A 24821-nucleotide genomic window follows, 5' to 3' on the forward strand; every position below is an offset into this window, starting at 1 on the left:
AATGAAAATATGTTGTAAGTATATTGCATCAAAGTCTTTCTTCCTTTTTCATTTTTTTGGTTATTTGTGTTAAAAAAAATTGCTATATATCTAGACAAAAAAATATATCTTCCATACAAAAGAATAAGGATAGCAATTCATTTCTATAACTGAGTTGTTAGAGAACGAGCATATTTGCCTAATGTATGAAAATACTAAACAATGATAAATAAAATCTTCAAAGTTATAGCACCGCATGTGTACATCTAGATATTAACTGCACTATTAATTTGAGCAATTATTTGCACAAATTCAAGCAATGATAACATCAAAATATATAAACGATCCAAACCATATCTTTAATTATACTATATAATATTTGATGTTCTAATTTAAATAATTACATATCGATTCATATATTCTTAATATATTACAACAAATCCATTTCGTGCATCGCACGAGTTCAAATACTAGTTTTTTTAAATAAAATTTCTCTTCACATTTTTTATTTGGACATTTCCATTAATATTAGTCTTTAATTAGAATGAAGATTTTGAAAGTGACTCTCCCAAATGGGAGGTCAGGGGTTCGATCCCCAGTGGAGGCGCCGAGGCAGTATTGATTCTTTATGCTTCGGTAGATTGAAAAAGTAGTTATAAATAGATACTAAATTGTAACAGAGTTAGTATTACTCAAAATAAAATGAAGATTTTGGTAGTGATATAAGTGGTATTGAATATTTTTCTTTCATGTGTTTTGTGTTGTACATTTATATATTCTTACAAATTATACCATCAATATTTTCTCTTTTACCAATTCTAACGTAACCTCACAATGTAAAATATACAAACACATGCATAGTTTTTAGATAGTTTAACTTATTAATAATTTTGAATCAATGAACAACGTGTATCTATTTTAATATAATTTCATATTTAAAATTTAAAAATTTAGCTTTTATTTTATTTTAACCTTTTTTAGTTTAAAATTCATTTAAAAAATTATGTTGACTTTCATTTCATTTATTATGATATCGATGTTAAAATTCTAATTAGAACAAAAAAAAAATCAAAGGAAAACTATTTGCATTTGTCAAAAATATAATCATTTTGAAACACAATACATACTAAGCTCAATATATATATTTTTTAGAAATTTATGTGAAATAATAATATTTCAAAACATAAAAAAATTAAAATTACATGCATCTTCTAATAACTGTAAAATTTATGTGTTTCAATCATATATTTTTACTATTTTCATTTTCATTGATCATTTCTCAATAATCTCACACCGTGTGTGTTTATAACTAGTTATCTCAAAATTTTGGGTGAAAAGAAATATTTAAAAAATCTAACAAAATATGAATTACAAAATTATTTTAAATAATTAAGAGCATTTAAAATTTCATTAAATAATATAAGATTTTCAAACAATGTAATATATTAATTAAACGTACAAGTGTTATTGGATCCCTACGTCTCATATTTGAATCTAGCTTATCTCAATTAGGATTGACAGAATTATTGAATATTGATAAATTAAAGTGTACTAAAAGTATTATTGATAAATTAAAGTGTACTAAAAAAGTGATATTGGATTCCTAGGATAGGTGCCATGCATGTTACAATTACTTATCACGGTTATAATGCACAAATATTATCACTACTATAACACATATCCGCAACAAAAATATTCTTTAGTACGTAGCATTTGAAATAATAGCTATATTTGACACGTGTTAGTTGAAAGCTAAAAAGCTAGTAGTTAATAAGTAAACTAATTGAAATTAAAGTGTTTGGTAAAATTAATTATTAAATTTAGTTAATAAGTGTAAAAAGACATAAAAGGATAAACTAAGACATTAGAATTTTGATTAATTAACGGTAGATGGTGCCACTTTTGTAAATTAATAAATATATATTAAAAAAAGGTTTAAAAGGGGTCATAAGCTTATTTTGAAACGCTACTTGTATAGCATTTCAAAATAAATTATTATTTTAAACTTTCCATGTTTTACCAAACATAATTTATATAGCTTATTTATAGCTTAAAATAAGCTATAAGCTCAAACCAACAGAGTCAATGCGCATCAAATCACAGTAGTATTCATTACTTTGATAACAAATGTTCATTATTATAGTTGTAATACATCAATAAAGTAATGCTACATACCATTCTTATATTTCATTCTCTTCTAATCTTTCCTTTTTGACGTGACATTATCTTATAGAACTTTTCAGTATTTGATTATTAACTAAATTTCTTTTTTTTAATTAGTGGTGGGATCAATCAATTTATAGTGATACGATGAATGGAAGTCACTTCAATTAATATCATCAGAATATATACAAGATTTGGGGTAAGACTATATACAAGATAATGTTTGGGAATCGGTTGGTCATAGGAGTGAAATTTGAGAAGAATAACCAGAGATCAAGTCTCACCAGCGGCATTGTCAGAACAACCTCTCCAAATAAGGGGTTGAGTTACCATGATTTACATCTTCCCACAACCTTTTTGGAAATGATATATACAAGATGATGTAATTTTCTTGAACCAAATTAACGTCCCTAAAATTAAGTAACATCGGATTCTAGTGTATATATATACCAACAAATATGAAAATTGGTAATTGTGGGGGATTTAATTAAAACGCATTATTAAACTTAGGGTGTGTTTGGAAACCTGGAAAATGAGTTCTGGAAATCATTTTCCAAGTTTTCAGTGTTTGGATGTGCCTGGAAAATCAAGTCAACGGAAATCATTTTCCGTTGACTTTGGAAAATAGGCTTGTTTTGGAGGAAAATGACTTCCCCTTTTTTTGGGGGGAAGTCATTTTCCAACTTTTACACCAACATCACACCACCACCAACATCATCAACACCATACCACTACCACCATCACCACCACTACTGCCGCCGCCACCACCACTATACCACCGCAACCACCGCCACCACACCACCACCACTACCACCACCAACACCATACCACCGCAACCACTACCACCACCAACACCATACCACCGCAACCACTACCACCACCAACACCATACCACCGCTGTCGTCACCACCACCATACCACTGTTGCCGCCACCACCACCATACCACCGCAACCACCACCACCACCATACCACCGCAACCACTGTCGCCGCCACCACCACCACTACCACCACCGTCGCCGCCGCCACCATACCACCGCAACCATCGTCACCGCCACCACCATACCACCGCAACCATCGTCACCGCCACCACCACCACCATACCGCCGCCGCCACCACCACCACCATACCACCGTAACCACCGTCGCCGCCACCACCATCACCATACCACCGTTGCCGCCACCACCACCATACCACCGCAACCACCACCACCATCACACCACCGCCGCCACCACCACGACCATACCACCGCCACCACCACCACCACCACCACCATACCACCGCAACCACTGTCGCCGCCACCACCACCACCACCATACCATTACAACCATCGCCACCACACTACCACCACTGCCACCACTGTCATACCACTACCAGTTATTATTATTATTATTATTATTATTATTATTATTATTATTATTATTATTATTATTATTATTATTATTATTTATATTATTATTATTATTATTATTATTATTATTATTATTATATAACAAATAACACCACTACCACTACACCACCACCACCACCATAATATTTTTGATATATTATTAGTTATTATTTTATTATATTTAAAATTATTATTATATTATTATATATTATTATACATGTTGTAATATTCTAAATAAAATAATTAAAATGTTTAATTATACAATTCTACTCATTTTCCAGAAAATGAACCAAACACACAAAAACAGTTTTCCAGAATGCAACCAAACACTGGAAAGGAAAATGTTTTCCGGAAAATGACTCATTTTCCAGAAAACATTTTCCAGAAGTCATTTTCCAGCTTTCCAAACGGACCCTTATTGTACAAATAATGGGTGTCACTGAAATGCTGAATATTAGGTAAAGAATAAGCTAGTTGGATAAGCACACGTAGTGGTTTGTGGGAAGAAAATTTTGATTATAGTTATTATTGTTCTAGCATTTGTGGGAAGAAAATTTTGGATAAGTACATATCATGGTGCGTGCACTAAAAATATATGGCTCATCTTCAAAATGCCCTTCACACTTGATTGATTCAATAATTATGTTTTGGTATTGAGAATCCACCTTGGAGAATATAATAGAGGTACTAAAATTCTAAAATGTTGTATTAAAAATAAAATTCTAAAATGTTACGCATGTTACATTTGTCAACATGTATGTAAACTGAAAGTCATAAAGAGAGTGGAAGTATGAAATAAATTTGTCCTTGTAGTTGTATATATACGTACACATCTCAAAATGTCGTACGTTATTGCATCACATCCTTTGTACTTTTTTTTTTTTTCTTCTTCTTAATATATAAGAGCAATAAAGGCACTTTTTTGGAAGAATGTTTATTTATTCTCACTTATATATGTTACTAGTTACCTCACTTATATATATGTTACTAGTTACCACATGTGCACTGCGTGAATAATCCAATGCTCAATATGTATTTTTAAATTAGTTTTTCAAAATTTATTAAAGTATTATTCGGTATCCTGACATATATCAATGCAAGATTATTAAATTTTTCATAAAAGTAAATATTTCAAGAATGCATAACTATGACCTGTGGCATAAATGTTGGATTAACTGATGCAATAACAATTTTAGAGGGAAGTACCATCACTGGATAGTACCCTAAGCATAGTTTTTGTAACACAAAACCTATTAATTGGTGTGATCCATGCTTCCTCTTGTTGTCACATCTGTCATAAATGAATTCTTGATTTGATCTAGTCTGATCTCTTGGTGTGCTTCACTGCAATTTTAGTGCATTGGCGCAGTGCACCTTCAAAAACAGAACCAAATCTTCCTTTCCCAAAAAGACAATGATAATAGGCATAGTTTTTTTTTTTTTTTTTTAATCTGCATGTGTTGAACATATATTATAAATTAGGTGTACCATTTCATCAATACCCAAATAAGAACGGACGTGTAGGAAAGGATTAGGAACCAGTTGAGTTGTTCATCTAGAAAGATCTAACGGCTTTAAAGTAGTGAAAAAGAAAAAAAACGCGATGACATTTTCTCAAATAACTTGAACTTTAAGTGCAAGTAATAACAATATGGAGTGCACTTAACAACATCATAGAGTACAACAATATTAAGTGCACCTAACGTTATTATTAATTGCATCAAATGTGAATGTATTAATTACATACTTGCACACTATAGTATTAAAGGTGCAACACACTTTATATTGTTGTTACTTGCACACTGCACCTAGGGATGGCAATAGGGCAGTGCATGGGTGGGGAATGGAGTCCTCGTCCCTGCCCCCGAATTCATCCCTCGGTCCCCGACCCCGTCCATATTTCCCCAGTTTTCTCATTAGGGTCAGATTGAATTGTCATCCCTCCTCAACTATACCACATACTTGCCTATGACCTTACTCTGATACGAATTGTCAAGTCAATCACTTACCATTACGTCAAAAGTTTTAATAGCAAAAACATAAATTTATTTTCTTATACTTATGTAGCCATCAACGTCATATTTCAATGATATAATATAATGCTAGATTTGACCACCAAGTCAATGCTCAACAATTAGCCTATACTTAATTATATGATAATTATCATTTTGAATTTTTTTTAAAGGTGGTTCTTAGTAGCCTACCTAACATCCTAACCCACCGAAAGGAGCCCATAAACTCCACACCCAAAATTCAAATTAAACACTAAAAGAAAGTAGCACAAACTAAAATACGACTTTTTTATTATGTCATCCATTCTCTTTTAGCATTCATGGACATGATATCACTTTCTGTTTTGTTTTTCCAATTTTTTAAAGTTTAGGCTAATCAACTAATTATCACACTTTTCATTGGAAGTCATGGAATATCTACTTTTGACGTGCAATGCATTAAGAGGACAATATAAAATTCGTTTGTCTACTTTTCCAGTGGCAAATATATATTCTTGTTATATATCGTGCTAAAATAAAAATAAAATAAAATAAAAAGCATGCACACAATTAGTTGGTGAATTTCCTCTAAAATTCAATTACTTTTTTAAAAGTAAAATCAAATAATATTACCAAAATTATTACAACACTTTTAATATTTTTTTTGTTAATAAAATTATATTCTTTCATTTCTCAATATAGTTGATATGACAAAAATACTCTTACATTTTTTAAAAAATTATTTTAGATAAATGTAGCATTGTAGTAAAGAGTACATATTTTAGTTTGTTTAGGTATCATATATATTAGTGTGATAAAACTTCATGAGTTAAAATGGTTACTCGAAACATGAGTGGTACTCTTCATAATGTGTTCACTATTAAATCTAAAATGATAACTCTTTTATATCGATATATCAAAATACACATACTTTTAGAATCACCATCAAGAATGTTATTCAGTGCACACTCAAGAGTAGTGACTAAGGTTTTTCTTGAATAATTTTCTACTACATCTAAGGCCAAATAATTTAAGATTAGTAATTAATAATGTCGAGTAAGCCTACCATGATATCACTTTTAAAAATTTGTATTGATCATTATGTCATTGGGAAATTTTTATTTCTCTTTTTATCTTTTCCAATTAAACATTAGTAATTTATTATATACCCCTTTTCCCCTTATATTGGTAAATTAGCTAAAGTTTATTTATTTAAAAATATTATATTATATAACCAAAAAAAAAAAAAAAACAATTAGATAAAGTTCTCGATCATGCGGCAAACTGATTCATGATGACGGCAAAAGAAAACTACACCATGACTCCTTAGAAGACATTTGGAATATAATCTTCTTATGAATAAAAAATTAAAGGATGATGTTAGTTTTGAACTAAACAAATACTTGAAGTTTTGACCGCACTAAGAGTAGCCACGCAATGACCATAGCTTTCTCCTTATCACAATATTATTAGAAATTTTAATTTTACGATATCAAAAAAAAAAAAAAAAAAAAGTCTTGTAGCTACTATTACAAATAAAAATATATATTGTATTTTTGTAAATAAAAGAGAAAATTATACTTTTCGTCCCTAAGTTATAGGATAATTGTAGAATTCGTTCCTAAGTTTGGGTCATGTTCACTTTTCGTCCCTAAGCTATACTATAATTACAAATTTCGTCCATAACTTTTGTTAGTAAATGGGAGAAAAGTGCAAGCCAATGATAGTTTAGGGACAAAAACTCAAAAAGTGAGTATGACCAACACTTAAGGACGAATTCTACTATTATCTTATAACTTTTGGCAATATAACATTTTTTAATATTATAATATCAATAATTGAGAAAACTTTACAATGTCAAAAAAATAAGTTTTTTTTTTTTAAATTCTTTCAAACATAATAGTTTTTTTTTTTTTTTTTTTTTGGGGGGGGGGGGGGTGGGTAGGGGAGAGTACAAACATATAATAGTTTTAAATCTTAGTTTTGAAATAGGGGTATTTTAAAGCTATTTACCAAATAGGGGTTGTTTTCACCAGCCTTGCCATCGCTATGTCATCCTTTTTTTTTACTCATTATCACTGCCAGTACTTCACACACTATGACACTTCATTCCTCAATCGCCAATGTATAGTATGATATCATCAATCATGTCAACTTTCCTGTAACATTATACGGAGAGATATGTTTTAAAATCTCGCATCGAAAACCCTCCTTTTTTCTTTTATTATTGTAATTCAATTTCTTGTATATGATCAGATACATATGTGGGTAAGGACCACTTATTACACACCGAATTCCTAAATTCCTAATTCAAAATGTACAATGACCGGGTAAACAAGATTTCCCTTTTCATAAAACAGAAAAAAAAAAAAAAAAGACAGTCCCCCTCTTACCGAGCATTTCCGAAAAATGCTCATTTTTTTACGACTATGTATTTGTATATTTTGTATCTAATCTATATGACAACTCTTTTCCTTTGACTATTCTTTTATTTATTAATTTGACTATTCTTTTATTTATTTATTAACTATATATTTATATTTCAATTTCTTATATGTAACATAATATGTTTCTTTATTAACTATTATTTATATTTCAATTTCTTATATGTAACATTATATGGTACATGAGACCAAAAAGACGAAAGTGGTAACTAACAGGATTCTCATTCAATCAGAAACAATATTACACAGAGGAGTCCTATAGAAAGCTACCACTAAAGGCTCCTGTACAATAGGATTGACTAGTCAAATATAATACTAGTCACAGATAAATAAACCATATACTATATTATTACTAACAACCACATGCATCATCACATATTTTATAAAATAAAATCTTTAAATGTTGTAATATAAATGAGTAAAATTCAAATTTTTTACAACATTTTAAGATTTTATTTTGTAGAATATATTATAATGTGGTCAGAAAATTGACATAAGATTAATGATTTGACATACTATACATCAGGAGATTGAAGAACTTGCGGTAATGGTCCGACATAATGTATAAGGTGGCAATGCCAGTAAAAATGGTGACAAATGAATGACAAGACAAAAATAATCTCTATTTACAAAATAAATTTAAAAACACCCTATTAAATGTCGATACTTTCTGTAAATGACTATAATCATGTTAACAAAAATGTAACAATCTCTTCCTATTTATATTTATAGTAATTTATAGTAATAGGTGAAATATCTTTTCAACATTACAAAATTTTCTATAATAAGCATATATATATATATATATATATATATATATATATATATATATATATATATATATATATATATATATATATATATATATATATATATATATAGAATTAATTTCACTTTTGGTCCCACGACTTTAGAGTATCTATCACTTTTGGTGCACAACTTTAAAAGTTTTCAATTTTGGTGCCTAACTTTGTTGTTTTTATCAATTTTGGTCCTTTCAACCAAATTGACGACGAAATATTGCCGGATTTTATATTTTTAGGGGTAAAATCGCCATCCCAAGGAAACATCTTCAATATCTAAACAAAATCACTCTAAAATCATATCTATAGGTGTTTGATCGATGAGAATAATTGGGAAGACGGACAGAAGCTAGACACAGATCTATGAGATTTATAGCATCGACGATTGCCAAACTCTTATATTTCTCTTAACATGATTTTTCTTTTGTTTAGATATTGAATATCTTTCCTTTGGATGACGATTTTGCCCCTGAAATGTAAAATCTGGCAATATTTCGCAGTCAATTTGGTCGAAAGGACCAAAATTGATAAAAATAACAAAGTTAGACACTAAAATTGAAAAAATTTAAAGTTGTGCACCAAAAATGATAGAACCTCTAAAGTCGTGGGACCAAAAGTGAAATTAGTTCTATATATATATATAGTTATATAGTTATATTACAATTTATAAAATTTCAATATTTCACTAACAAAATATATATATCCTGAGTAAATTTGATATCCATGACTTTAAATATAAAATTAAAAAATACTTTTCATGAAAATAGTTTAGATAAAATTCGAATTTATAAAAGGCGAACTCATCTATCTTGACAACTCATTATTGTTTATTGGCATCTCGATTATCCATTTATCTTACCTTTCCTCACTTCATATAGTGATTCTATTTTCTCACTACTTCCCTTAATTGTCCTTTCTTCTTTTAGGGCGGCTGTATGATATTGAGATATGATCATCCTTGCACTTGGAGCAATAACTATAATGCACTATGGTTATCAAGTATGGTGCACTACATTTTTAAAATAATTACATTTAATTTAATAATTTAACTTGACATGTATGCTATCCTAAATGTACCCAAGATTAAATTAATTTAATCCCATAAAATGCAATATCAGTGTAGTATGCAAAACGTACAAAAACTAATAGTAATAAAAAAAAACAAAAACTATTAAATTTAAAAATCACTGAAATTTATTGTTTTTGTTTAATTGAATTATATATGGGCAATTGAACAATCAAATAAGTAAAATATGTGTAATAATTAAGATATTTTTCCTAGTATAATTCAACCACATTACTTACATGGCATGTAATAAGAGTCCTTATTTCCTCTTGCGTGATAGTTAGGAGAAAATATTGAAGTCTTCTTAGACCGCCTTCCATGTATGCGAGTCTGTCATGGATCTTTTGCCACCTTCCCTACATGTAGCCTTATTGGACTCATTACGAAGTCTCTTCAAAGAGCCTTCCCATGCTCTAGGGTCTTAACCATTCTCTCGTTGGCCTCCTCCCAGTTTGTTTAGGAAGCAACTTTACCTGAGCGTTGGGGCCAACGACCGTCTGCTGCGTCAGGCTGGGCTGTGCCCCCCACTACTGTTAGGCTAATGACTGGACATTAGGCCCAACTCCCCAGGGGCTCGGGTTAGCTAGTTTTTGTAGCTGGAGTGTCCTCTCTAAATGTCAATGTAAGTGTAAAAATATTACACATTGGATCCTACTATGTTGGCTTGAATTAGTTGTCCTTTTAAAGTAGTTAATTGGCTAAAAAATTAGTTAAGGTTTGTTTCACTGGATTAGTGCCAGGAGGTAAGACAGCAAAGGATGTTCTCGGTCAAAAGGTTCTAGTCAAGACCCTATTCTCAGGGATCTTTAAATCAAAAGAGCAGCTGAAAATAAGGAGTGATAAGATGCGCAAGTTTAGATCAAGGAGGCATCTCAAGTACCTCTATAAAATGCTACTTTGTCTAGCATTTCAATTCACGTTTTTTTAAGAAGATTTCTGCTTTCTCTATTCTGATATATCTTGTTGGATATCTGATCGGTGGTGCACTGGTGAAGAAGATCTCACGAAGGGTTCATGATGCGAAGAAGATAGCCTGCACATCAAGTCCACGTAATCGCTGGAGTAGGTTCTGGAATAGATATAGTTTATACTTCAAGTGTAATGTTATCTCTTCTTTTTGTACTCCTGTTATTTGTCTAGTGGATTTGGGTTGACGTGAGCGGCCCCGCAGAGGTAGGAGTGAGGCTCCGAACTGCGTTAACATCTCCTGGTGCACGGTTCCGTTTATTACTTGCATAAGCTTTTATTTATTATGTCTGGATTAGATCCTGGAGCTAGTCCAACTTAATTATTGAGTTTTTCTTTTTGTCGGAATCTTAGGCTTTATCCTGCTTTCAAGATACACGTGCTTTTTCAGTCAAGGTGCCTGTTGAAGCTCTAGTTTCTTCTACGTGAGAAATAGACCCCAGGAATACAGCTGACTCCTTCCCTGTCGGCTGAGGTGTTCTCATAGGTCCTTGGAATGTTTGCTTTCTGATCCAACCATTCAGTTATACTTCGCGGCTAATTTGAGAAAAGAGTGTAAAGTTGGGTAGATTTTAGGGACACGTACTTTTCATAGCAGTTCCTTCAAACAGAGCCAATAACGATTTTACGGGATTAAGCCCATCATAAACTTTGTCAAAATTATATTTTGGACAGGTAAAAGGTAATAATAATAATATTTAACGGACGTTGGGCTCAAATGATATTCACAATTGGGCTACAATATGTAAGCAAAGCACAAAGGTCCAAGACTTTGACCCCTTACTTGACTTTCCATCCAAATGACAAGCAATCTGTAGATCGAGTTCAAGCACGGGTCTTGTGGTTGGGAGGATGGACTAGTCAGAGACCACTGGACTACAAGTCTCGATGAGGATGTTGTTAGAAGGGGGCCGGAACAAGATAGGACACCCTTTTATAGTATCTTTCTCCCAAAAATGAGTGATTCTCATGTCTCAATCAACATTGTTCACCCACTTGTCATCATCCCAAGTCGTGTCACTACCCAACCCCCTTTACTAATATGTATTGTTTATTCACTTTATTGTTTTCACTTCAACAACTTTACTAATATGTATTGTTTATTCACTTTATTGTTTTCACTTCAACAACAGATAAAGTGGATTAATTGATTGCCACCCTAGTAGCTAATCTTACAAGTCCAAGGTTTGTATCAGCTTATTAACTTGAGCCATGCAACCTTTTAGACTCCAATATCAATTAGTTCCTAAAGCCCCACCCTTTGGCCCAACTGTCTTTGGACCCAAGCCGTATGGCTCTATCAAATTTAATATATGGTATCAAATTATACTCACTTAAAAATATATCAACCATTATAGTAAGGATCATAGTTCATTGACATAAAATTCATTATTAGTATATTGAAAGTTTATTTTTAGTATATTGAATGTGTTATAAATAGATTTATGGTGGATATTAATATTAATAGCTTTGTAACGTTTATAACGGATGTATTTATTCTTCATTATTGTATGTCTTTATTGTATCTTGTATATATATCATTGTACTATGATGGATGATAAACGAAGAGATGATCCTCCTTTCTCCCTTGTCTATTCTGTATATTCTTTCAACACGTTATCAGCACTTTGCTCTACCTAATAATTCATCTGGGTTCAACAATTTGTTGCGTTTGATTGTATAGCAATTCTGCATTTCCTCGACAGTTCGCGAGTCGGCCAGTGTTCTGACGAACAAAGAAATACATGGATCGGAACCATGGTCATCTTCTTAAGCAACTCCGCCCACCGCCCGCGACTCCAAATCACGCCGTCGTGGTGTTACAATGTGAACCATGGTCTATAGTATAATTTACCACTACTCTTCAAATTCAAATCTTTAGTATTATGTACAAATTGAATACGAAGCTGGCTGAGAGTAGCCCCAATTTTGAATGCATCTAGTTCATGCCTATTAGCCTTCATATTCATTTCGTTGTGCCTTCATTCCCATTTCAATTTTTAGATTTTCTGTTTGTTTCATTGTGAAATATATACAAATGTAGTACAAATAGAATTAATTTGTAAATAATTAAAGCAAACATGATCTTCAACAAAATGAGAGCCTTCAATTATAACCCATTGATCCTTATATTTTAAGAAGGTGCCTGATACGATCTCACATCGGCTTCACAAGAGATTGTGAAGTGGTACTTAAATTGGGACTAAACCTCCACTCATGAGCTAGCTTTTGTAGAGTTAGGGTCTTGGCTTGAGTACCATATCATTTGGTGCTCTTGTTGAGAGGTTGGAGTGTGGTGGGAAAGGGTTACCTAGAAGAGGGCTACCCAGTGCTTGATAAGGTTCAAAGGGAACCGAGAAGAGTCCGGAGTGAAAGCTATCCAGAGTGAAGCCGTCCACTCATCCGGTGCCGGCCTAGCGGAGGGGGCTACCTGGTGCTTGATACCGGAGTGAAGCTATCTAAAGCGAAAAAGGGCTACCTGGTGTCGAGAAGAGTTCGAAGTGTGAACCGTCTAGAGTAAGCCGCCGCGAACGTCAACTTCTCAAGGGATGAACAATGATACGATCCCACATCGACTCCATAAGAGATTATGGAGTGGTACTTAAGTTAGGGCTCTCATGAGCTAGCTTTTGTGGTGGAGTTAGAATCTTGGCTTGAGTACTGTATCAGTGCCACAAGTGTAAAATAGAAAAGTGTAGAGAAAAAAGGAGTCGCCCACTATCTCCAATGGTGTTTTATCACATAAATACAAATACAAATTGTAAAACACTAAAACCTTGTATAATATAATTATTAATTAATGAACAGAGGACCAAAACAAAACAGTAATAGATAAATTAACTTCTAGCTTACAAAAAGGGGAAAATTCTATACATGTAAATAAAGTAAGATTTCTTCACCCAACAAGACCTAACAACGCCCTTTTATCCCAACCAAAGAAAGAAGAAAAAAACTAACGGAATAGGAATATAACAGCAGAAACATTAATGTTTTAACTCATCACAGTCACCAAAACGGTGGCAAGGATCACTAATCTTCCACTTCATGTTGATCTGGCATCTGATGGCAGAGAACAAACAAATGATGTTTCTTATGATTTACGAAAGCCCGCCTGTTGAAGCTAGTGAAGCTGCCCTGTCCGTCGTTCAATTAAATGCTGCGAATTGTGTCCACTCTGTCAATGATGTCCATCGCTTTGATTCGGTCGAGGTCAAAGTTTATAACGGGTACAGAAGACGGTCGCCTGATGGGGAAAGGGTCTTTCTTGATCTCGCTTGTACTAGGTGAATGGCTGCTGCTCTTGCTCAGGCGGTGCTGCTTGCTCAACCTGGTTCTTGCTGTATCGAATTCCTGACTTTTACTGATTCCTGGCGTTAGCTTCCTCTTGCTTACGTCGCGAAGCATCTCTTGGTCTTCAACTGTCAATGTGGGAGATGGCGAGTTTGGCTTCTGGGTTGACAACTGAATCGTCTTCTGATTAGGGGACCGGATTGGAGATTTTACAGGAGATCTAGCACTGCCATTAGGAGAAGATCTTGACTGACTAACAAGATGATGTAACCACACCACAAGTTCAAGAATATAGGTTTCAGTCTTCTCCTTATCTGCGTGATAAAGTGTCTCAATTCGAAGTAGATCAGTCTGCCCAGCAGATTTCCGATTTATCTCAGGCCTAATATATAACAAAGCATATGTTGTAGCAAAAATAAATCCAATTGGTTTAAATAATAAGTGAACATATATAATGAGGTTACCCTGTATTTGCCCATTCTCCAACCCATCCAAAGCCGTGATGTGCCCTGGAATGTAAACTTTTTCATCAACTGAAAGCACAAGTATTTGCACAAAAAGAGATATGAAACTATACAAAACAAAAGGTTTGTGAGGCACAAAAGTTCTCCATTTTTTTTTTTTGATGTAAACCACAATGTGATCCGGGTCTTTCTCTGTCCGTTTAACGGTCCAAGTCCACCCGGTTCACTCCGAGAGGCCCAAAGGAAATCGTCACTTGTGGGAATCGAACCCAGGTTATCCCGAAATTCTCCCCCACACAGAGAAATAGAGGCTCTAAATAGCCCCAAACAAATCTTTAAAAAATTTTAGCCATGGTATCATAATAAGCATAACAAAATGCAAAATGGAACGTTTACAACTGTCGGTCAATATCAAATAGTTAACCAAAGAAATTAAGAAATATGAACCAACCTATCAAGTCCAAATTGAACTAGTACAAACTCATTAAGTATAGAAAAATATAATAATATCTATACATGCGCACACACATACAGTTACTGCCGTGCTCTAAGGCGAAGATTAAGTATAAATATTATGGATGCAATCACAACCCAATGAAATTAACAAATTGCCACTATAAGAAATGAGAAATATAGTGTAAGAGAGAAGTTGTACTTGGTTGTATTGGTTGCCATAGGTACAAGCCATTCCAATGTTTTCTCCATTTCAGCTTTTATTTGAGAGACTGTCAACTGCATCAAGACCATCCATGAGAGCCAAGAGTGATCACAGTTAGTAATAATTTTACTAACATGTGTGCTTTCCAAAAAACTCACATGAAACAGGAAAAGTATTGTTCCTCAAAAGATAGACTTTGTCAGGATTGTATGAAAGATGAAATAAATACCTCCTCTTTAAGTTGGAATGACTGTAACTTGAATCGCAAAGCAGACTTTATGTTTGGTGGCAGACCTTGGTAAAGATTATCTCTTGTATTAGGTGGCACTGAACCCGATCGAGTAACCTGATGACATTAAAATTAAAACACTTGATTTGAAGTTTGTTCTTCCAATTATTTAGCTCAACCACACACACACACACACAAAAAAACTTCTAAAACTAACCCAAACTAAGAGCTAGTGGTTAGAGATGATACAAAAGGAAACTAAGAGTGTCAAATAGTAATAGATTCAATCTTCAGAAAAATATTCACTCTTAACACAAACTAAATACTTACAAGTGTATCAATCTGAGTGATAATATTTGCATAATGCAATGCAAGACCTGCAGATCCCAACCTTAGGTGGTGGTTTTTTATTGGTTTACCCCCATCTACAAGGTATCAGCAAAAACATTAGAGATAGAATAGTGTAAATTCATAGATAAACAGCAATCCATCACATAGAACACTTCCATAGGAGATGATACATGACAAGCATGATCCAAGTACCGGGCAGGCAGTATTCATCAAATAAACTTATTAACAAAGCTACAGGCTATACCTAGAATTCATGCAAACTTTATTTTTGTTTTTATTGCGTATTGTTCAAGGCCTATAATACCACCACCCCCCCACCCCCCCACCCCCCCTAAAAAAACAAGGGATTTTGAAAGAATAGAGCAGCTAACACCCTGGCACAGTTTTCTCATCAAGCTAGTTTTGACTTGACAGTGCTCAAGGCTCCTCCCATATGTGTTGCAAGCGCTCTTGAAAATTTGATAGTAAAACAGCAAGTGCTCCTTGCCACCTCTCATGTGAAAAGAATAGATAATAGCATGCCAGCTTCAGAAGAGAACGATAAGTTATTGTTTCTGAATGCATTACCAGCACTGCCAGAGGTAGCATGAATCTCCAAATGCAGGAAATGAACAATATCCACCAACTTCTCCATCACCTTAAATTAAGAGGGTAGGAATTAGCTTTCATCAGATGCAAGTAGGTTAACCATCTATATATTATAAACATTTTTGAATGGTTACATACTAAACAAATTAATGGTTTTAAAAAGCCATGTTCTTAGCATGCAAAAGTGCAATTACCAGTTATAATTAAAGAAAAGAACATAAATCAGCACTGACTTGCTACCTCTTCCAAGATTTTTGACCAAAGAGACTTCTTTTTCAAACTTTTTACATGTTTCTTCTGACTTTTCAACTCAGCCCTTAAGATTGCAAGGCCATCTCCTAACCATAGAAAATGAATAGAACAGAAAGCAGTCAGCAACATATAAGAAAAGAATCATAGTGAAAAATATAGAGTAGAATATAGCAATAGAACATAAATGAAAAGCAGCAGATCATCAAAAGGAAGACAATAAAGCAATAATAAGCAAGAGAATGGATAAGAATACCAACAGCCATACAAGACCATAGAGAAAAATTAAATAAAGGCACCATTCAAAGAGTATTCTGATCTGTATTAAGCATTCAAATGCCTTTATCAGAGGAACCTAGCAAATATTCAATTAATACTCTCTTCCCTCCTGCAACCAGCACGGAGCGTTTCAGACAAATGATTTAAATAAAAAATAAGTTGCGCAATTATCACTTCTGCACATAAAAAGGAGTACAAAATTACTCCAGTTCACATTCCACAAGATTAAGCAGAGTACATGAAATAGTAAGAAGCAATATTCCCCTACGGACAGGTGCCATTTATTGACTCAATGTTACAGATAAAGAAAAAGATAAAAAGGAATTTGCTCCAACCCATAAAACATGGAAGCTCAATGCAATTCTATACAGCCACTTAATCAGAAGGTTTAAAACTACTCAAGGTTGAAGAAATTGTTATAATCCAAATTTGATAAAGCTGGTCCTACAAAAATAGTAGTAGTAGTATGAAACAATAATAATAATGTTATTGTTAATAGTAAAGAAAATTCAGTTTCCCCTTCCAACAAGGAAGTCAACACAAGATAAAATTGCAATTAATGTAAAGTGAAAAGCTGCATAAATTACCTCTTTGGGCAGCACTTGAATTATCATCTTCCTGAGCTTTACGCCGATAATCCTGCTCAAATCTGTCCAAGGCATGCAATTCATGATATAGTTCCTAAAAATAACAATGAATATCTTCATTAGATCTGAAATCAATAACTAAGTTCATTAGTTGGAAGAAAACCATCGTACAAGAACACCATCTATGAGCAAGCAGTCAGCATAAACAACTATTTTGAGACGAGCATTGCTTTTCCATAAAACAATAACTACAGCAATTCTTTTCCACAAAATTTATTGAAACAAAAGAAATTGAAGCGCTGGTTGAAATCTTAAACAGAAAAGAGTATAAAGAATGAATCCAGCTCCTGTTCTTATTTTGGCTAGTTTGGAATGAAAGAATATGCACCAATTTAAGGTCATGAATAATATGTGGAAATATTCACATATTTCTTTCTGCATGCTCTTTTCTTGTTTTCTTTTGGACTCAAGGAAAGACACCAAGTGCTCTTTATTTGGATTATATTCTTTTCGATATGTTCATACTTGTATAGTGTTTTTTCCTCCTGTTCAACTCTTCTGCTGGACATCCTTGTACCATAAAAAGATCAATAAGAGTTGCATGGGCTTATTTGTTTCTATATTGTAAGGGTCTTTTTGTGAACTGGAGCAGAATTGACAATATATTACCCTTTGGATTATAAAACTACTCACATATTGTAGTATCTCTTAATTGGAATTAACAAGATGACTGGAAAGAGTTTCAGTTTTCATATACCTGAGCCCCACACCTTCCTAAATCCTAACTACCCATAAGAAAACAAAATAGAAGGCAAAGAGTCAAAAGGTTAACAAGAAAGAATCTGGAACTAACATCAAATAGAAATACACAGCCATCCAGCTTGTGCTGAAATTTAGATCTAATATACAATCTTGAGTGACATGCTGATGATAATGGCCCTGTTTGGTAAAAAATTGGCCTATAGGCCAATTTTGGCTTATTTGACCATTATTAATTGTTTGATTTAGTTAAAATATCAATATAAATGTTTGGTTAATTAGCTTTTTGCAACTCCAAAAGGCTAAAATTTAAAAAGCTACTCCAAGCAACTTTTTCAATTAGCTTTTTGAGAAAAGAAATTATACCAAACAGCTATCAGCTAACAGCTTATTTACCAAACACTTTTCTACAATCAGCTAATGTTATCACCTATTTATACCTTCTAATTAACACAATCAGCTAATAACTAACAGCTATCAGCTAACAACCATTTTACCAAACAGGGCCAATAACAATAACTAGTGGTTATGCTACATTGCACTGCAACCTTTAATCACTTATTTAGTGGGAATTGAGCCCTGGACATCTGGACTATGAGAGTTCTCTTTATTACTCTTTAAGCTTCTAAAAGTGACCTAACATTACTTAATAATTTTTATGCTTCTACATAATTGATAAAAGCTCAGGTGATCTACCTAGTCATGAATGGTCAATTTCGTATGTACTCCTTTGGTATATAACTATATACTCTGCAATTTATAGCATTTCATATTGATTTATCATTGCAATTGATACTATTCTTCAATTCCAATTGCACACTGGCTGGACCTATTGGCCAGTTTACTGCTATGTACCAGAAGGAATACCATAGAATATTAAACATAGAATAAACTTACAACTTTCAAGCAGATATGCTTCAATTGGTGTACGACATTTGGATAATAAAAAAAAATGTCAATATACATTACAGCTTACAACGCATCCCCAAAACCCCACCCAGAAAGCAAAGTACATGTTTCTCTGATTTTGAAACATTAGTTTGCTAGAGATAATGCAGAAATTGCTGCTAGCATCAAATCTGCCTTACAGTCTATCAGTTGCTTTGAGCACTCTCTGCTCAAATGGCAATAATAATTGCATCCCTCAGCACCCACCACTCTAAATATACATCTCCCATATTCATGCCATTTTCAAATCAATCAATCAATGCATCCCTTTTCAATAGTCATTTATCTTTTCAGCCAATCACCATCCTACATTCCACTTTTCTACAGCTCAAGTTTTATCCTTCAAGCTCTTTTAAAAGGACAAAAAGTAGAAGGAACTTGAAATCAAGGAAATAATACTCACGGCAGTATATTGAACCATTGTCATTAACTGCTGCATCACCCCTTCTGCTTCTACTTTCAGTTGTGCGTTGGGTGTGAGTTCTGATTCCAACCTGCATCCATAGAAGGCACAACAAACGATATAAAACATATTTTGCAGTTAACAAGAAGCTGTATAGTTAAACTAGAGCCAAGAGTGTCATAAGTACTTCTCAAAATAACGGTCCAAGTTGTGCCACTGAGGATCTTTGCAACGATTTCCAAAGCGAATCACCTCTCCAGAAAATATTTTCAATTCTTCTCTGCAACATTAGCAAAAGTTAAATAAATTAAAAACCTAGGCAGCATATAATTACTACTATTTGATTACTGCTATTGGCACCTCTTGTCTGCTGCAGCAATTCTCAAGAGTTCATCCATATCCTTCGATATTAAACGTTGCACCCCTTCTGAGGGTAGCACAACCTCCTTCAAGTTTTTAATGTTCTCACTTGAAAGGGAGTTCATAAGTTTTGCACCCTTGACAATAGTGTTCGCAACTTCAAACGCCAAAATTGATATTTTATTTCCTTTAGTAGCCATGCTGGATGCAAAACCGCCACTGAGGTTTAAGTTTGTCATGCTGCTACCTAGTGTGTCCAACACATCATAAGCCTTCCCACCAGCTCTCCCCAAAAGTGAACTCACTTCTGAAACCTGTCATGAGCAGACAAAAATATAAACAAGCATATAACTGATTCCAATGGATTCTACCTTTCATGCCATTCACAGAATTATATCAATACACTTCTTATGTTAGATTAGGTACAGAAAATTACTTGCAACATTAAAAACATTAATCACAACTCTAGTTTGGGATTAAGGCTTACTTAAGTATTGAATATTAATTGCAGATCCTTCAAATTATGCTGATGCAACAATGTTTCAAGGAAAGATAACAAAAGAGTAATATGATTAACCAAGACTTGGAATGTTCACTTAAGGGAAGGAGGTGGTTTGGGTCTTCAATTTTAATTTCTACAACACCTCTTTTATAAGAAATTGGTTATGGGTTTCCTTTTAGAGTGCAATCTCCATTAGGAATGATGTAATCAAAACTTTTAAAAGATTGGGCAGGAATTGGAAATTTTGAAGATGGAACATGTGTTGATGACACAAGGTCTCAGAAGTGCATTCTACATGCAGATTTGTTAGCATTCTAAAAGCTGGAAATGGTTGTGCTTCCATTTAGCAAAGGATATCTGGAAATGATTTTTTTTTTTTTTTAATTTCCTGTAACTTTCCGCATACATATAGGTTATCTTACAGTACCTGATTTGTTACATCTAGAGAAGATTCCCTACAAAAGGTCACATTACTTGGCAAGGTGTACACTTTACGAATTTGAATGATACCCTAGTGCTTATCAGAATTTTTTATTAAAAAAAAAAAAAACTAAGCAAATTAGGATATGAGAATAAAATGCCAAAATTTATTAGAACACTAATTTAGAAAATAGTAATAATATAATAAATACAAATTGACAACTACCATAAATAGACTTTCTACACTAATTTAGCTGACAGCATAAACAGTTTTTTTTTAATGATTTCATGCCCCATCATCAGTGTACAACTGCAATAATATAAACACAATGGTATTTTTCACCTCCATATAGAAAACATAAAGCAGCTACACTAATGAAGAGCTCTTTCATGTGCCCAAGAAATTGGAAGACATTTGTGGTTAAATTTGTGCTTACATATTTCTTTCTCTATTGGAGATTTCTTATAGTTGCATCTTGCTATTAAAGTAGAAAATTTATTTAAAAATAAAACACAGGATATGTGTATATATATTATTTAGCTCCTTCACGGCCTGTTTAATGTTCTTCCTCCATAGCATTGGTAAATGAGATAAAATACTGATTGAAAATCTTTTCTTAGCTCTCCAATTCCTTAAAACTTTAAAAGCAGTTAAAATCCTGTCAGAACCTATAAATTCTCAGTCATATGGATCTACTGATTATAGCATTACCAATTTACCATTGACAGAAAAACTACAGAACTAAAAACAGTCTTCCCCAAATTATCCAGTCTTCTGCCCATAATGCACTACATTGAATTCTATATGGGTGTGTGTGTGTGTCAAAGTGAAGGACTTGAATTCTTCTAACCCTATATGCACTTCAGAAACAGAACTGTATAATTACCCATAGTGTCCAACAATTGCATAGTTAATTGGCAATATCAGTAAAACAATGTGCACACTTAATCCCTCATATAAATTTTTTCAACTCTGAACAATTTCTATTATCTTGAGAAACATAAATTAATTAACAATAAGAGGAGTAAAATGCAAAAATAAATAAAATTTCCCATACATATTTGGGACTGCATACCTTTGCCATGGCCACTTGTTTGGATCTCGTGGATCTAGATTTCTGTGAGAGAGTTCTAGATAAACGAGGAATCCCATCATTGATGTCATCCATTTCAGCCCCACGGGAAATAGCATCAATCTCTGGGAAAGAAAAAGGTGAATCATTTGGATGCTTATCCAAGCTTTCCACAGCACGAGATTGTGTAGGATTGGCATTCACTTGTGTGGGCAATCCTCGTGACTGATAAACCACCCCAGCACCAAAATTAAGGTGGCCATTGACATGTGAAAGACCACCAGCAGAAGCACCCTCGGCGGTCGCCCTTCTCGAGCAAAGCCCACCCATCTTGCTGTAATTAAGCTTAACCTAATTCAATCTCAAGCTTTCCATCAAAAAATCAAAAGAACCAAAATATGTACAGTTCCCAAATGAGCTGCCTGCTGCAAAGTACAAAACAGACCCTGTTTGTGGAAGTCAATGATAAGACCAATTCAGCGCAACAACTGGATTTCAAGTAAACCAGTCTCAAGTCTGTGTCCAGAACTTGACTACGTTCTTGACCAAACTTTCCCTACTCTAAGCAGATGTAGCCAAGTCAATTAAAGTCAAACTGCAAAAAAACCATCATCAAGACAGATGAATTTCACTCCAAACAATTGAAATTCAAGAATCAGCTCAAATGAATAGCCACCCAAACTGAAGAATGTGCCACATATAGTAACAATTAGAGAACAAAGAGATTGAGCCCAAAAAAAAAAAAAGAACAAAAAAATAAAAGAAAACAGCTCAAAGAGCAAAACCAATTATTACCATATGTCAACCCAGAAACACAATCATATTCAAGTATCAAGAAAAAAATGTGTAATCGAGTACCCGATTGGGGCTAAAAATTTCCACTATCATTACTCGAATTTGAGCTGAACACTTGAAAAACTCAAAATCCAAATAACCAGCACACAACCACATACACATACAGATAAAAGAGAGCGACTTATTATGCACACACACACACACACTAAGCATTCCATTGGAGAATGGTTTACCAAGATAGAGAGAAGGAGAAAAGAAGACGAAGAGCTGGATCTAAGAGGAGATTGCTATGTGGATTCTAGTAGCTGCCGATTATAAATATGATGAATGTACAGATTGAGGCTTTGTTGATCGCGTCCAAATGCTGGTCCGCGTTGGGAGTTGGGGGTTGAGTAGCGGTGTCCGGTGCGCCGGTGAGAGGAGTAGCCCAACTCTCTCTCTCTCTCTCTCTCTCTCTCTCTCTCTAACGTGGTCTGTAAGGCTGTAAATACCAAACCGAACCGACTAGGCGGCTGACGCACCGCCGTCTCTCTCTTTCTCTCTCTCTTTCTCTTCTGGTCAAAGCCCCGAGAAACGAGAGCTTCGCTCCAAGCCCAGCCAGTTACAACACATACGACATGCTACACTATACAGAAGATATACAGAAGATATATTGATAAAATTAAACTAGCTTTCGTAAGTTAATACGTGAAAAGGTGTGAACACATTTATGTTCACAACACATATTTCTCATTTCTGACGTCCTAAACACTTCCCCAATTACCAAAACTAGACTCCACTCCAATCTTCTCAATTGACTCTTTTGTAAAACCGTCTCACAAATTTTTATCTGACTTATATTGAAAAATGTAATAATAATTAGGAATAAAATATTTGTTACTCATCAAGAAAATATAATATTTTTAAATTAAAATGTAAAAATATTACTTCGTATATTTTTTTATTACACTTTTTTCTTATAAATAACAAATGATTTATTCCTAATCAGTATTACATTTTCCGACTAGTATATAAGTATTACATTTTCATCTCGATTCAACATATCTCACGGATATCACATAAATTTTTGTATCCTTTTAAAAAAAAAATTGTTAACAAAAAAATCACTAACTTTTGTGTGTGTGTGTGTGTGTGTGTGTGTGTGTGTGTGTATATATATATATATATATATATATATATATATATATATATATATATATATATATATATATATATATATATATATATATATATATATATATATGGTCAGGTTCCTGTGAGAACAGGTCTTCCCGTGTGGTCAGTGCGGTATACACCATTAGGTATGCATAAATGCACCACACAGTGTTCGAAAATACAGCATTATGTGTGGTGTATTTTTTTTTTTGGGTGATGCATTTTTTGACATTTCAATCTGGTGTATTCTCGAACACTGTATGGTGCATTTATGCATACCTAATGATGTATGCTACACTGACCGCACAAGAAGACATGTTCTTACAGGAACCAAAAAAAAAAAAAAAAAAAAAAAATATATATATATATATATATATATATATATATATATATATATATATATATATATATATATATATATATATAAAAGATATCATATAAAGAATTTAACCTTATAAAATCAGCGATTATATGTAATAAACGTGTATTCAAAAGGTTATATTATAAGTGATATTAGTGTGATCACATGTAATAAACGTGTATTGAAAAAGTTATATTGTAAGTGATATTAGTGTTACTATAGTTTCCTATAATGTGTACTCCTAATAATAATTGGTAACGTAAATGATATTAATTTAGTTCGCATATTTTTTTGAAAAACTTGTGGTCAAAGTAGTTTCCAAAAACGTATTAGAGATACTAAATTTATGCAATTATTTGAAGATATAGCTTTGGAAAGGTTAATTAATGTTTCATAATGGAAGGTTGGAATTTATGAGTGTTGATTTGACAAAGTGGCTTAATAAGTAAATATTTTGGAATTAAATATTAGAAGATACAAAAGATTTTGTTGCAGAAGAAACTAATTTTGAAAAGTTAAATGTATTATCTGATGGTGTGTACACTTACT

At 33.3% G+C, this 24821-nt stretch overlaps 1 protein-coding gene and 1 long non-coding RNA gene across 3 annotated transcripts; one reads left to right on the plus strand and one right to left on the minus strand.

The window, feature by feature from the left end:
• Positions 1–4168: 4168 nt before the first annotated feature.
• LOC109175827 lies at positions 4169–13238 on the plus strand. Its single transcript, XR_002053318.1, has 3 exons — positions 4169–4180; positions 7148–7152; positions 13106–13238. It is a non-coding gene; the product is annotated as an uncharacterized LOC109175827 (long non-coding RNA).
• A 339-nt stretch (positions 13239–13577) lies between these two features.
• LOC109175823 lies at positions 13578–23414 on the minus strand. Of its 2 annotated transcripts, XR_002053317.1 has the most exons (14): positions 22990–23414; positions 21965–22556; positions 19967–20280; positions 19794–19886; positions 19607–19697; positions 17497–17590; positions 16622–16719; positions 16361–16430; positions 15773–15867; positions 15443–15559; positions 15211–15287; positions 14556–14600; positions 13880–14473; positions 13578–13835 (listed from the first exon to the last, which is right to left on the minus strand). XR_002053317.1 is itself a non-coding variant. In XM_019325183.1 (13 exons), exons 2-13 carry the CDS (start codon positions 22289–22291, stop codon positions 13951–13953), a joined length of 1944 nt encoding a protein of 647 aa, XP_019180728.1. In that variant the 5' UTR covers positions 22292–22556; positions 22990–23414; the 3' UTR covers positions 13578–13950. The 2 variants fall into 2 exon arrangements, 1 of the variants encoding a protein (XP_019180728.1); XM_019325183.1 differs by having other exon boundaries at positions 13578–14473.
• Positions 23415–24821: the final 1407 nt, after the last annotated feature.

Source organism: Ipomoea nil, unplaced genomic scaffold (genome assembly GCF_001879475.1).
Source record: "Ipomoea nil cultivar Tokyo-kokei standard unplaced genomic scaffold, Asagao_1.1 scaffold0688, whole genome shotgun sequence".
Classification (NCBI taxonomy): Eukaryota; Viridiplantae; Streptophyta; class Magnoliopsida; order Solanales; family Convolvulaceae; genus Ipomoea; species Ipomoea nil.